Source organism: Rosa rugosa, chromosome 4 (assembly GCF_958449725.1).
Source record: "Rosa rugosa chromosome 4, drRosRugo1.1, whole genome shotgun sequence".
In the NCBI taxonomy this organism is placed as follows: domain Eukaryota; kingdom Viridiplantae; phylum Streptophyta; class Magnoliopsida; order Rosales; family Rosaceae; genus Rosa; species Rosa rugosa.
The window spans coordinates 30,421,932-30,436,310 of record NC_084823.1 but is presented as its reverse complement, the minus strand read 5'-3'; the positions used below and the strand labels follow the sequence as shown (position 1 = coordinate 30,436,310).

The following is a 14,379-nucleotide window of genomic DNA, read 5'->3' as shown; positions in this document are numbered from 1 at the left end:
GGACTAGGCAAAGGCCATTGTTGGAAGAAGTCTATGCATGATGGCATGTGGACTAGGCGAAGGCCAAATAAACACATTATACATGATTGTAACCGCAAAGTTTTGGGAAGGGAATTGGTCAAAAATCACAATGATTAATTAATAGCTACCTACCTTGTTGATCCTGATATCCTAAGCAAGCCACGCAAAGTATACAAAAGTCGAGTCAACAAATGACTTAATAAGTAAGCAGGCGCTTGCAAACAGCAAACAAAACATTGGAGTTGCTCAAGAATTCACCTCTCATCGATCACTTCGTTGTGCTCTAAGAATTTTAATTAAAACCAAAGCATATATAGAAATACTCGACTCCTTTGTTTCCTACGTCTCGCCTTGTTATGAGATTCCAAATTGTCTCGAGAACTTGATTCCGAACACCGTTTGATGTCATAACATTTTAGCTTATGTCTCGCACAAACATCCATGCATTGCTATACCAAATTTGAGGAACTCTTTGATGATTATGTTAACTATTATACACAGTTAGCTACGACACTGCACGATGTGGATCGAGTACGTACTATCGGATCCATGCAGTGTTGTAGCTAGAACTACTGCGGTCTCTCGATCTCTTCCGAAATAAAAATTTATATTTTCTTTGTATCTCATCATTTACACAGTATGAATAGTATATGTGACACGCGTCATGCTAATTTTGGCTCCAATAGCCGGCCTGAAGTTTAAAATTGGTCCAATTGATGAAGGAAAAGAAGGGCTTGTTCCACAACCGCACAATAGATAACCTAACCATTACAGACATGGCACAAAACTACATTCTGCATATGACAATAAGAAGTTTATAGCGTGTGATGTGATTCATTATTAATTAATTGAATCCAAAACGCGCTAATTAAATCGATCACTAGGGTTTCGTATGCTCCAGATAGCAAAGCATATATATATGCATGCATGTAGCTCCCTCAGCTCCCAAAATGATAGCCTCACTAGCTATAAATTCTAGCTTGCTAGTATAATTAATTCTCCCAATTAAGAAACATTAATTAGTTGATAACTAAGTAAAGCCATGGCTGCTCCTGCTGCTCCGGGGGAGAGGACCCTAAAAGAGACACCGACATGGACCGTGGCGGTCGTCTGTGCAGTTTTCATACTCATATCTCTAATCATAGAACATGGAATTCATGCTCTTGGAAAGGTACATACATACGTCGAAACTCTACTTATATATAGTACCTTATGTCGAAATTCTACATGTATAGCTTCATCTACTCAGAAGTCTGTTATAACTAATTTATTAACATAATTAATAGGAACTATGAATTCTGTCATGCTAATAAGGTTTGCTTCTACATATATAATGACAGTGGTTCCAGAAACGCAACAAGAAAGCCATGGTTGAAGCTTTGGAGAAAATTAAAGCTGGTTAGTTGTACTTTTCAATAGTATCACCAAAAATACATTATCCCTTATACTTTGAGTTACAAGCCCGATTTGCAGATTTTCTCTTCACAATTACTTTCCAGCAGTAAAGATCAATAATTAAAATCGCGCGTCCATTTTTTAGCACTACTAAAGTTCACAAAAATGGGTAGAATTTGATATCTTATTCATATAAACTTTGGGATATATGTGACGTGCAGAGCTAATGCTGTTGGGATTCATATCTTTACTACTCACCGTGGGAACTCGATATCTTCCAAAGATATGTGTCCCCGCAAGTATTGCAGACACGATGCTTCCCTGCGATTTAAAGTCACAATACGCGGGCGACAGTGATAAGGGAGGGAAGGGCGACGGTGATAAAGATAAAGGAGGAGGCGGTGACCAACGGAAGTTACTTTCGTATGCCGAAAACATGATATGGCGTCGAGTCTTAGCTCCCAGTGGAGATTCCAGTTCTTGCTCATACGTAAGTATCTAGTATAACTATTGTTTATTAACTAATTAGCAGAATGTTAATTTTTATATACCGACTTTAATTAGATGCTATGTATTAATGAATGAATGAATAAATTGATTGCAGGGTAAAGTGCCATTGATATCAATATCTGGAATGCACCAATTGCATGTATTCATCTTCGTCCTCACTGTTTTTCACGTTCTCTACAGTGTCCTCACTATGGCACTTGCGCAGGCCAAAGTAAGTTAATTAGTTCGGTGCATCTAAATTATTTTGGGTCAGATCTTCACCTCTAAATAAATGGTTTCACCACAGCATTAAAATCACATGTACGTGTTTGCCTAAAATTCGAGAGCTGAACCTCAACTCTTTATATTAGCCAAATAATCATTCTCTAAAATATAATTCAACATTGTCACTTCGTGTATTAAATACCAAGTTAGTATATTCTACATAAAACCTCTTGGTATATAAGTTTAGAACTTAAGAAGACATTCATTACTTGTCCAGTAATAACATGATTTTGATGTTTGATTAGTACATGTAATGAGTCTGATGTAACATCATATTATTTGTAAACTGAAAACGATATGAGAACCACCTCAAATGAAATGAAATAATGAAGATGAAAAAGAAAGGACAAAACCAATTCTTTTAATTAATTGGTTTTGTGCTCTTGTGGACTTGACTAGATGAAGAAATGGAAGGCCTGGGAATCTGAGACAACGTCCTTGGAATACCAATTTACAAATGGTATTTGTCTTCTAATGAAAAATTCTGTCCGGAGAATAATTTAGAATTTCTGAACATTGTAATCGTAGTTTAGCTATAAACTTTTAAGTTAATATTAATTGTATTTTGCAGATCCTGCAAGGTTTAGGTTTACTCGTCAAACTTCATTTGTGAGGCGACACTCTGGCTTTTCTACAACACCTGGAATTAGATGGATCGTAAGTTAACCGATTTGTATAAATTATCTCCATTTTTTGCTTTCATCAAGTACATTACTGAGACGGCGGGAGTATTTCATTAGGACCATAAGATTTTAAGCTTAGCTTTCAAGTGCCAAACTCTAAACTCACACTAGCTAGCAATATTATAGCATAATATATAATTAATCCGCAGTTTTTAAAGCTTCGCATAGGTACATTGTTGATACGTATTTGGCATTGCAACGCATGGTGTATCCGATATAAGTAGTAGTATTTTACCGCTGAAGCTTTAATAAAGGAAAAGATCGATTATTTTTAATATGAAAAAATTACATATAAATGTCACTATGAAAAAAGAAAGTTGCTAATAATAGGAAAGCTGTGTTTATGGTAATTATGCTACGTTGTAATCGGGTTACATATCGAGGTATCTTTCCATTATGTCACCGCTATGTCAAAGCAAATAGAGTAGCCAGTAGTGCACTCTTTGCTAGTTGGTGCCTAGTTGAATACATTTATTTAGTAGAGACGCTTATTATTATTTTAGGATGTTCTCTAGATGCTTATTGTAATCAGGGGTTTAGGCTCAATGTCCCCCCTTGTATTCGACAGTTTCATTAATCCAGGCTTGAGGGCAGCCACACCAGCCCTTCATTCAAAAAAACAAAACAAAAAAAAGTTGCTAACATTGTTCATTACTAAGCGCTCTTGAATTTGTACATCATTATAGGTGGCATTCTTTCGGCAATTCTTCGGTTCGGTGACAAAGGTGGACTATCTGACCATGCGCCATGGATTTATAAATGTAAGTAATTATGCTTCAAACAACGTAGGTCGTAAGCTGAGACAAATCAGCACCAAAAATCTCAGCATAGAATTCGAACTCATTAGTCGTACGGCCAAACCGAAACCCTGCTGCTACTAAACTCACAATTATCCAAACATATGTGAATATTGCAGGCACATTTTGCTCCAAATAGCAAATTTGACTTCCATAATTACATCAAGAGATCTATGGAAGATGATTTTAAGGTGGTTGTGGGTATTAGGTATATATATACGTCTCTCTTCTCCCTCCTTCCCTCTATATATCTACCTCTGATGTTTGCTGCATTAGTACAATAGTAAGAACTCACTTACCTAATCCTTGATTCACTTGATTTTTGCAGTGTACCACTATGGATTTTCGCAGTGGTCTTCTTGCTTCTAAACGTTTACAGTAATAACTCTCTCTCTCTCTCTCTCTCTCTCTCTCTCTCTCTCTCTCTCTATGCTAGCTTTAGGTACTGATCAAAATATTTCTACTTTGTCATACCCAGAATGGTACACGCTTACTTGGTTGTCGTTGGCGCCACTCATTGTAAGTAGAATAATAACCTAAATTACTTGAGCCACAAGCATGCATTTGCAAATGTATGACTGTAGGTATATGTGAAAAATTGCAGATTCTTCTGTTGGTGGGTACAAAGCTTGAACTTATCATAATGGAGATGGCCCAAGAAATGCACGATCGAAATACAATTGTTAAAGGGGCTCCAGTAGTAGAGCCAAGCAATAAGTACTTTTGGTTTAATCGACCCGAGTGGATTCTCCTCTTGATTCATTTCACATTATTTCAGGTAATTATTAACCTAGCTGGGGCAGTAATAAGTTCAGTGAGTAGGTAGTAAACATTCATACACATACATACCACCAGGCAGTATCTGCAGAACGATCGAGTCCAACATAATTTCTAACGATTCATTTACCTGCTGTACGTGCAGAACGCATTCCAAATGGCGTATTTCTTGTGGGTATCTGTAAGTAATTTTCATAAACATTCATACACGTACATTTATGCATAATTGACAGGAACTAAGTTATCATACACTAAATAACTAAATGATATATATGTATACGATGCAGGCTGAATTTGGCTTCACTTCATGCTTCCACGAAAACTTGCCTCTCATAATCACAAGGGTTTGCCTTGGATTTGTCCTACAAATCCTATGCAGTTACATTACCTTCCCTCTTTATGCTTTGATCACACAAGTGAGTACATTCACTTTCATAGTTCCCATCAATAGCCTTGATTAAATCGGATACTTACATATGAATATGAATGAATTTGCAGATGGGATCTCACTGGAAGAAAGCAATTTTCGAGGAGCAAACAGCAAAAGCTCTTAAGAACTGGCAGAAGGCTGCAAAGAATCGTAAAAAGTTAAGGAGCAAAGGAGGCGATGCTTCTGTTAACTCGTTTATGAGTGCGGAAAATACACCAAGCCGGGGTTCATCACCAATGCACCTCCTCCACAACCAAAAGCAGAGGTCCAATCAATCGGATCTCGAAAGTGTCCTTAACTCCCCGAGATCTGTTTCTTACCAATCTGATACCGATCTATCTGAGATGGAGGGTGGCTCTGCACATGGTCATGGCAGTATAGATGCTCTAAGAAGAGAAGATCATCATCGACCAGAAAGGAAGGAAGGGTTGCATGATTTTTCCTTTGTTCAGCCTTGAATTTAATTTATGAGAAAGATTGTTACCCAAATTTTGATTAGCACAAGTGTATGTATTTCCTAGATTCTCCTGTTTCCTCATCAGCTAATCATTAGCGTTGTTGTAGTTGAAATCATTGTAAGAATTCGAATAATATGACAATATTCTCTAATATCAATACGAATACGTACAGTGCTGATCCCTAGCACTGCTTTATTGCATGCTTGCACATGAAAAAAAAAAAAAATACATTACACACTGAAGTCCGAAATACAATGATAAGAATCATAAGTACAGTGTTATGATTGAGAGACAGTTTGTGCTTACTGAGGTTCCCCCTAAGATACATTTATCTATCACACACTACTTTCGGTAGTAGTAAACTAACTCTTGATCTGCAGTGTGCATGGTAGACTAGCTTCCTGGTAAGGTAGACAGCTCCAACCATCAGTGAGCTAGTCTAAAACTTTGTGGACTTGGTCTACCTCTACAGGAAGTTAATTGGTCTCTACCTGTATGAGTTAATGCCGCAATTACTTGGTCTACCAGCATGTTGGGATCAATATCAACACCCTTCGCTTAGTGGTCAATGCCAGTTGGGATGCTAGTGGCCGGCAATAGTGGGAAAGAGGGTCCTGTAAGGATAACTTACAATTCTACCACCAAAAACTTGAGTGTGCTTTGGAGTTTGGACATATGATGAAAAACCAGACTCTGAGAGTAATTCTTCTACTCTTTCTTACCCTGTTGACCTTGGAAAGGTTCTTCCAGAGTGGGTTACTATAGGTTTTTCAGCTTCTATGGGATTTGGTGTTGAGCGCCATGCTATAAATTCATGGGAGTTCTATTCAAATTTGGATTCTGATGAGATTCCAAGAAGCGAAAATGAGAGGAAAAGGAAAAAAGCATTCTTGGTTGTGGGTGTTGTAGTTTCCTTCATCCTTTTGATGCTTTGTATGGTCATATGGCGGATTATGGGAAGGAGGCGGATAAACAGAACTGATGGAAATAATTACTCTCATGATGTCTCCAACTCTATGGATACAGATCTTGAGATTCTAGCTCTGCCAAGACGATTTACTTACCAAGAATTGGTTGCAGCCACCAATGGCTTTGCAAATGACATAAGGTTAGGCCATGGTGGATCTAGACAGGTTTATAAAGAGATCATTCAAGATCTGGGGTGTGCAGTTGATGTGAAGATCGAGAATCTTTGCAGGATCCCAGAACTATGAAAAGATCTTCATCAATGAAATAAGTCAAAATCATAAGCCGCATAATACATCGTGTTTGAACCCAAAATTAACATTTTTTCCTGACAAGGGTGTCTCGAGAGAAATCCGGGTCAATATCCGTGGCCCAAGCCATATATTTCCGACAAGTTCGGAATATATTGCTTAGAGACTAAATAAAGCCTACTTGGAGATCGAGTAATCTTGAAGCAAATCTGGATATTCCTTGATTTATTGTTAATTATCAAATATTTGATAATTAATGGTGATTCGTTTGCTTGATTATCAAGTATTGTCCAAGAGGAAAGGAGGTTGACGTACAAGCTGCCCCTATTAATTAGGATTCATTGGTTTACATTGAAGGTCCTTAATGGACATGGGCTATGCAAGTTAATTAAGCTGCACTCATATATGGCAATTAACTAGCATACATGCCCGCGCGTTGCTGCTGGTTTTGGAACAGACTGTGCAAGTTTTGAAAGACAGAAAATTTAGTTTATATATATAAAACAACTGCTGTTAAAACAGCTTCTCAAAAATACATCGATTCATGCTCCATATCAGGAGCTAACATTACCATTAATATAGATGTTCTGGTAATGTTCAAATATATATTACAAATGCTGTTAAAACAGCTTCTCCAAAATACAGTGATCTACTTAGGCTAACCTAGTGACTATATCAAAAGTGACATCAGTTGCTGAGAGGTTGTTAGGCTAGTGATGATTAGCTGTGGAGGTTGTCCAAAAAGTTGCTGCCTCCATTTCTATTTACACAAAAAGTGACATGACATTTCAGTCCATTTTAGGACAGAAAACTTGCTGCACAATTTCAACTAATAATTCATATGCTCACTTATAACATTTTAACCAAACTGCACATTCATAACGAAAAAACATATATATATATATATATACAAAGGGAAACTAACTAATTGCATATTGGAAAACTGAAGACAAAAGTAGAAAATCAGCAACACAAACCAAAAGAGTAGGCACAAATCTTGCTAAAAAAGGTGGCAGCAAATAAAAACATGTATATATATGTTTTAAAAAATATTGAAAGAAACCTGTGCATATGTATTAAACAGGATTGTAGTTCAATAGTCCATACATGCAGACTGGCTTCGAGCAAGCAGACATCGAATGATGTAAAGATTAACATAAAATGTTTGAAGTTAATTTCATGCAGAAAACAAAGCAGATTCATGCAGCAATTAAAAAGTGATCATAAAGACTGAACTGAAAAAACAAACAAAAAGATCAAACTCAAAAAACAAATTGTATCGAAAGAACTCAAATAAATACAGTAGCCAAAACACAAATTTTACAGCAACAAACAATAAATTATCAATTTCAGTTAACAAACATGAGTAACAGCCATTTCACCTATTCAAAGAATAAATCTATCCCAATATAAACTACAGAAACCTCTATGTGCATTCGCAAAGCTCACATCTTTACCATTCACAGGTTCACCAAATTAGAGTAGGAAACAAATCAAACCCAACAAACCTAGAAACACAGATTAAACAAATCAAAACGAACCTGATACAATAATCTTCTTCTTATCAGACACCTTCACTTCTCTAAACACATTGAATGGCGCAGAATCCTTAACAATCTAAAGTGGGTCTTTTTTAACCTGAACCATTCCAGGAAATTGTAAACCAACTAACCTACATGCCAGAAAATGTCCAATATTGACTAAAAGGAAAACGCTAAAGAATATTTGGTTGGTCTCTGCAGAACCCCAACAATTTGTCTCTTTTCTAAAAATTTGTTTTTCATTACTATAACTTGGTAAAGCAAATTTGGACAAACCAGAGCCCGAGTTATGAGATTAACATAGTGATTGGAAAGAAGGAGTCCAATATTGCAAATTTGAAGAAACCAAGCATATATAATCATGATGCAGCAAAAAAACTCCAACATTATCCAAAACAGCAAGGACTGTAGGGTTCAGGGTTAAGAAGAATACCCGTGAACAAAGCACTACTAATTCAAGAGAAAGTTTTGGGTAATCCTTAGCTATGAGATTCCTTTCCTAATCCATTTCTGGAAGTTTATCGAGGTTCTCTTCCTTGTTTATATTTTTCCTTTCCAAAGATCATACACTAATAAGAAATGCACATGCACCCACATAATGAAATCCCCACTTTAACCAAAAGAAAAAACACAGAACTGCATACCAAATCAACCAAAGTTCAGCACACATTATTGTTCATAGAATTTTATATATGATAGGAGCATTTTTATGCAACGTTTTAATAGCTATTTTCCCATATTTTGCTTAGTTATTTCCTTTACTTAATCAATTTTAATAAAAGTTTCTATTTTCTAGGTACATTGGAATAAATGACAAGGAAATGAACTGAAATGAAGAAATGGAGTATTCCTGGTCCAACTAGGAATCCTAGTCAACGCAGGAATCCTGATGAGGCTAGGAAACCTGAAGGCATTAGGAGACTACATGGCTTGAAGATATTATGGGAGATTAAATCTGATTTTTGCATGGGAAATCAAGGAGATTACGTTGAGAAAATCAAGGGAGAATTTCAAGGGATTGTGCAACAAGAAAAGGCTCAAAACAAGTCCAGATTCGTTCCTTAATTCCCTCAAGATATGTTGGCTGAAATTAGAGAATAAAATCTGCAATTTTAATGTGGAAATCAAGAGAAAATCAAGGGGAGGATGTTAAGGATAAAGCCATGGAGAGATTTAAGGGAGAAAAGGTCCAAAACAAGTCCCGATTCATTCCTATTTTCACTCAAGATTATTTTGGCCGAAAATTAAGAGAAAAATCAGATAAAATCTTGGGAAAATCAGCAATAATATATTTGGAAAGATTAGGGATTGATTTTGGAGCTTCCTGATTGGTTGAATGACATGGCAGAGCTGACGTGGCATTAATTCATTGGTTGGAGCTGTGTGGTGCAACCAGAAAATTCCTTGGAAATTAAATTCATGAAGCCTTGCCTTCCCCTATATAAACCCCCCTATGCTAGATGAATTGACACAACAACAACACCACAACACTTTCATTCAGAAAAATTCTCTCCATTCTCTAGTTGCAAAGTTCTGCGTTTTCAAGCAAGGAGAGGAAGAAGAAGAAGGAGCCGTGAAGATCATATCCTCCATCATCCACCTTGAAGGCTTGCTTCCAAGATTCAAGATCCAACCATCTAGCTCTCCATCTCCATCTCCACTCATGGTGTAATTCGTTCCTTTTCCTTGTAACCTTTTTGGTTTCCTTGTTTGATTTCGTATGAACTTGTTTCTAGTTAACAATAACGTTTAGGGCAAAGTTTAAGCCCAATTTCTATGTTTAAATAAAGTTTTTGAATTCTATAATTGTAATTCGAGAGTTGCTTATGTGAGTTTGTTTAATTAAATTTGCTTTATAGATATCTTTTGTATTTTAATCTTATGTGGTTCGAAACACTTAGGGTTTTGATATGAATGGTGCTAGATTTAAGAACATGAAATCAACTTTTTGTTTTGTGTAACTTGAATCGAAGTAGTAAAGGTTTTGGACAAAAACCGAATTTAATTAAAGAGAATTGCAATTAGGTGGACTTTTCCATAACTAAGTTGTACACTTGAGTTGATAGCCTTTCTCTATGTGTAATGCGTTAAACATGTTATGATTGACTAGCTTTCTAGGGCTTGATTGCATGTTTAATAGGATTGATCTAGGTGCTTTCGCTTAGGTTAATTAGTATTGAAAAGTAAAAAATGGGAAATCGTTTGCTTTCGAATGTTTCACATGATCAACTACTTTCTCATGACTTAGATGATCAATTATAGGGTTTGAATCGAATTTGATTACATGGAATTGGTTTTGATCTTTGTTCCTTGCGTTCCACCCATGTATATATGTTTTTACGTTTTCTTTATTTTATTTATTTTAATTTTAATTTTAAGAATCCTAATCCCCCCTTATTTGTGTTTACTTGTATATATTTCTTTTTTTTTTTGTATATATTCTTTTTGTAAATAATACTTTTTACTTTTACTAATTAATTAATTATTTTTGCAATTACAGGTGTACCCTCAATCCCCGGTTAGAACGATCCCTATTTGCTTATACTACTAACGATATTTTCAGGGTTAAATTATACGCTTGCTTTAAGCGTATCAATATAGGTTTCTAGGTTCTCTTATAATGATCAAATTAACAGTGTTCAGATACTTCCATGTTCTGTGTGACAAATTCTTTCTTTTCTTTTTTGCAGTTTACATCCTAGAACACTTTTTGGTTCCTAACCCGCTTACCCTTCAAATAAACTAAAAAGCACAATATCCAGGTTATGTAATCACTCCCTTTAGCCAACACTATTCCTACAAATAGGACAGGTATAAATACATAGCAAAAGGTTGGAACATAAATAAGCATGCAAAGTAAAAAGAGCAAGAGATAACAACTATGACACACTATACCTCAAGAGAAGTAAACAAAGAACAACAGTCCAAAAATTAGAGGAAAAAGCAATACTGCCACCTCCCATTCCCGTCCATTTAAATCCCTAGCAAATGCAGACAATATCATGTTACTACAACAAAAACAAAAAACTGAAAGATAAATCACAAAAGCTCAGAGTTAAAAAAAAAAACAAAAAAAAAAAAACAATAAACAATAAACCAACAGATCAGATCAAATACCTTCCACCTCTTTTCTTTCAACCAAGCAACATCCCCTCTCCTTCTTTCAAGCAAGCAAGAGCTCCTCTCCTCTGTGTTTGACAAACAACAAAACCCCAAAACAAAAACAGATTTGATCAGATCCCAAAACAATCCCAAACTCTATAAACCCTAAACCAAAACTACCAATATATCAAATTTCGAACAAAAAAAAAAAAAATCAAAAAATCTCACCCAAGATCGTATACTCTGTAAAGCATCCAACAAAATCTACACAATAAACGATTACCCCACAAATCAGCCACATCATTCACAAACCAAATCATATAATACAATCATTCATAAGCAAGTTAGAGGAATCCAACATGCAGAATCGAAGCCAATATGCTTAATCAATAGCTTACCCACCTCCTAATCTTTACCTCCAGATCATAGTTATTCATAACTATAGGTATAGAAGGATGAAAATCAGGTTTTACATGTAGTTTTAGGCACTCTTTTCTGCCCAGTATTCACTCTCGCCCTCCTATATAAGCAAGCATTTCAAACTTCAAAACCATTTTCAAATCAAACCAAAATTTTCAAATGTTTAACAATCAGCCAAAAAAAAAAAATCCAACTTTTCAGCAGAGTAGTTGTCAATGCATGAAAACTGATTTTGAGAATCTGCAAATGGAAACCTTGTAATACAATTGAATGGAACAAATGGTGGAAAAAAACAAAAAACCCAACAACTACATACCTCTACATGCGAAGAACCCAGCCAAAAAGGAAGAGAAAAAGAGAGAGACAGAAGATCGCGACAATGAGCCCAACACCTCCTTGACCCAACAAAAACAAAACAAACACCGATTACAACAAGTAGAAAAGTGAGGGAAAACATTAATCCATTGAAGCAATATGCACTTGAGTTTCCAACAAACCCAAAATCGCCAAAGAAAGTACTCTCCTGCTTTCCTCGATCTAATTACAATCTTCGTCTTCCCTCTCGTTGCTAACATGAACTCCTGCATCACCAAAACCCCAAATCAGTCACATGCAAGGAACAAACAAACCCTAAATGGAAAGAAAACAAACACCATCACAACATGCAGAACCTATTCTCTGCAACTCTCTCCCAAGAACGCAGAGTTGAGGCAAAAACGAAGAGAAAGCAAAAAGGTCGCGTCCACCGAAACAAACCATAAAAGGAAAACAAACACGATCACAACACACAGCACCTATTCGCTGCAATTCTCTCCCTCTCTTTCACTCTATCAACAACAGAAACACAGAGATCAGCCAAGAACGAAGAAAGGGGAAAAGGGTCGCTTCTATCACCTCAGCGCGTTTTATACCCAGGCCAAACAGCAAACCGCAATTAAGCAAAGAACGGAGGGCAAAACCGTAATTTCACAATGTCGGCTCGGCTTGAGCCGGCATTGTTACTAAGCCGATGAACAGTTAACTGAGAATTAGTATATAGTAAATGGGCGTGTGCCTCACTGTGAATTAATTAAGGACAGCGAATGTATGTGCAAGCAATCAAGTCTCCCATGCAATTAAGGAGTGTGGTGGACGTGGAACGTATGGAAGGAAGTAATCATCCTTGATTATAATCAAACAAGGGATCTCAGTGCATTAAGTGTGCCATAAGCTACGGAGTGCTCGCGAAGGCAATCTATGCATATCCAAGAATCAGTCCTTGAACCACCATAGGTGGTCGAGTTGGTAAGAGCCTCTAGGTGTGGAACCCCTACACCCGGGTTCGAATCCCGCCGACGCTTATTGGAGTTAAATCCCAATATATTCTTGGTGGCCAGGGGGGAGGAAGCGTTCTGACAAGATCCCCCGAACACGGATTAGTCTCTGAGCCTAGGAAGCCTTTGAGGACACCGTGTGATTGACAAATCAAAAAAAAAAATCAGTCCTTGAGGCAATTACGTTGCCTAAAGGAAGATTACGTCCAGGACTCCAAGAGGCGATTAACCTTTGCCTATATTCTAGCCATGGACAAAGGATAATTATCTATTATTGCCTACGATAATATCAAAACTATTAAGTGTTTTGATTTGATTCAAGGCCAATAACTGTGGCCTAAAATATAGTATTGCACTCCTATAAGGAAGGTGAATCTGCAGCAGCCTATATATAGAGGCTAAAGACGATATAGAAAAAACAACACCTCTCAATCAACTAATTAATCTCTCAGATTATCAAAGCCTCTCCGGAGCAAACCTACCTTCAACCTAGTTGAAACCAGCGAAGCAAGGGTAACGCCCTCGCAACCCAGCGAAGCTAAAGTCACGCTTTAGCAAACCCGTGTTTTCTCCTACTTCACGGTGATTGCTCTGCTTAACCTACAACGTTAAGTATCGACTCGGTGACGCAAGAGATCACACCACAAGTCCTTATCCGTAAGGCAAGAAGTCCTTTTCCGAAAGGCAGAGAAAAGAACCTTGTGACGAGGTTGGTGCTCTCCTCGTCCACATCGTTTGATCCAATGACTAAAATATCGAGTTTCGAGGAAATATCGATGGTCCCGAAAACGGAAATTTCGACGGAAATATCGATTTCGATAAAAAATCAAGAAAAATGATGGAAATTTGAAGAAAAATATGGAAATTTTAAGTGAAACTTTTGGATCTGTTTGTTTTATCAGTTGTCTACTATATATGAAAAGAAAACCTTGAATAAACATTGTTATATAGTAATTTGTTATAATTTAACATAAAACGATAAATGCTGAATCGTCGACAACTCTGAAATTTTTTGAAATAAACATCTAATTTTTTTTTTATGGCTGGAAACCCAATGGGAGGCTAGGCCATCACGCCTTATATACATTCTTTATACATATCATACATTACACCTTGAATTACATGAGTAACTTAGAACCACGTAGAAGACCTATGAGGTACATAATCTTCACTATCTTCATCATCTCTATATGTAGAGTCTTGAGTGTATTGTGAAGAATAGTCATTAAATGATACCTCCCCTCTGTAGTTTTGCATGTATTGACTTACATGCCAACCATATAGGTCCAGGGGGATTGGCTGCGGGTTTTGGTGCTGGTAGTTATAGTAGGGATCATGCATTGCTCGACTTTGGCCATAACCATAATCATTTGAAGATTGTCCTTCAGATTGTGTCCATGAGTTGTCACTTGATTGCATCCCATAAGGCGTCATATATGCTGGGTAAGGCA

General features: G+C 36.7%; 1 protein-coding gene and 1 long non-coding RNA gene across 2 annotated transcripts; one reads left to right on the top strand and one right to left on the bottom strand.

Moving 5' to 3' along the window:
* The first annotated feature begins 958 nt into the window (after positions 1-958).
* On the top strand, positions 959-5,533 carry LOC133707270 (MLO protein homolog 1-like). Its single transcript, XM_062132831.1, has 14 exons — positions 959-1,192; positions 1,362-1,419; positions 1,638-1,906; positions 2,021-2,137; positions 2,590-2,650; positions 2,762-2,847; positions 3,560-3,634; positions 3,790-3,878; positions 3,999-4,048; positions 4,149-4,189; positions 4,275-4,448; positions 4,593-4,628; positions 4,735-4,863; positions 4,946-5,533. Exons 1-14 carry the CDS (start codon positions 1,064-1,066, stop codon positions 5,333-5,335), a joined length of 1,704 nt encoding a protein of 567 aa, XP_061988815.1. The 5' UTR covers positions 959-1,063; the 3' UTR covers positions 5,336-5,533.
* Positions 5,534-7,027: 1,494 nt separating this feature from the next.
* On the bottom strand, positions 7,028-12,647 carry LOC133707273 (uncharacterized). Its single transcript, XR_009845027.1, has 9 exons — positions 12,410-12,647; positions 12,096-12,196; positions 11,932-12,010; positions 11,424-11,715; positions 11,211-11,281; positions 10,989-11,074; positions 10,824-10,889; positions 8,094-8,190; positions 7,028-7,312 (listed from the first exon to the last, which is right to left on the bottom strand). It is a non-coding gene; the product is annotated as an uncharacterized LOC133707273 (long non-coding RNA).
* Between the last annotated feature and the right edge of the window lie 1,732 nt (positions 12,648-14,379).

Coding starts and splice junctions, on each gene's coding strand:
- LOC133707270 (XM_062132831.1), top strand. CDS start 1,064: ATGGCTGCTCCTGCTGCTCCGGGGGAGAGGACCCTAAAAGAGACACCG. Junction 1,420..1,637: donor TTTGGAGAAAATTAAAGCTG/GTTAGTTGTACT, acceptor TGTGACGTGCAG/AGCTAATGCTGTTGGGATTC. Junction 2,651..2,761: donor GGAATACCAATTTACAAATG/GTATTTGTCTTC, acceptor TGTATTTTGCAG/ATCCTGCAAGGTTTAGGTTT.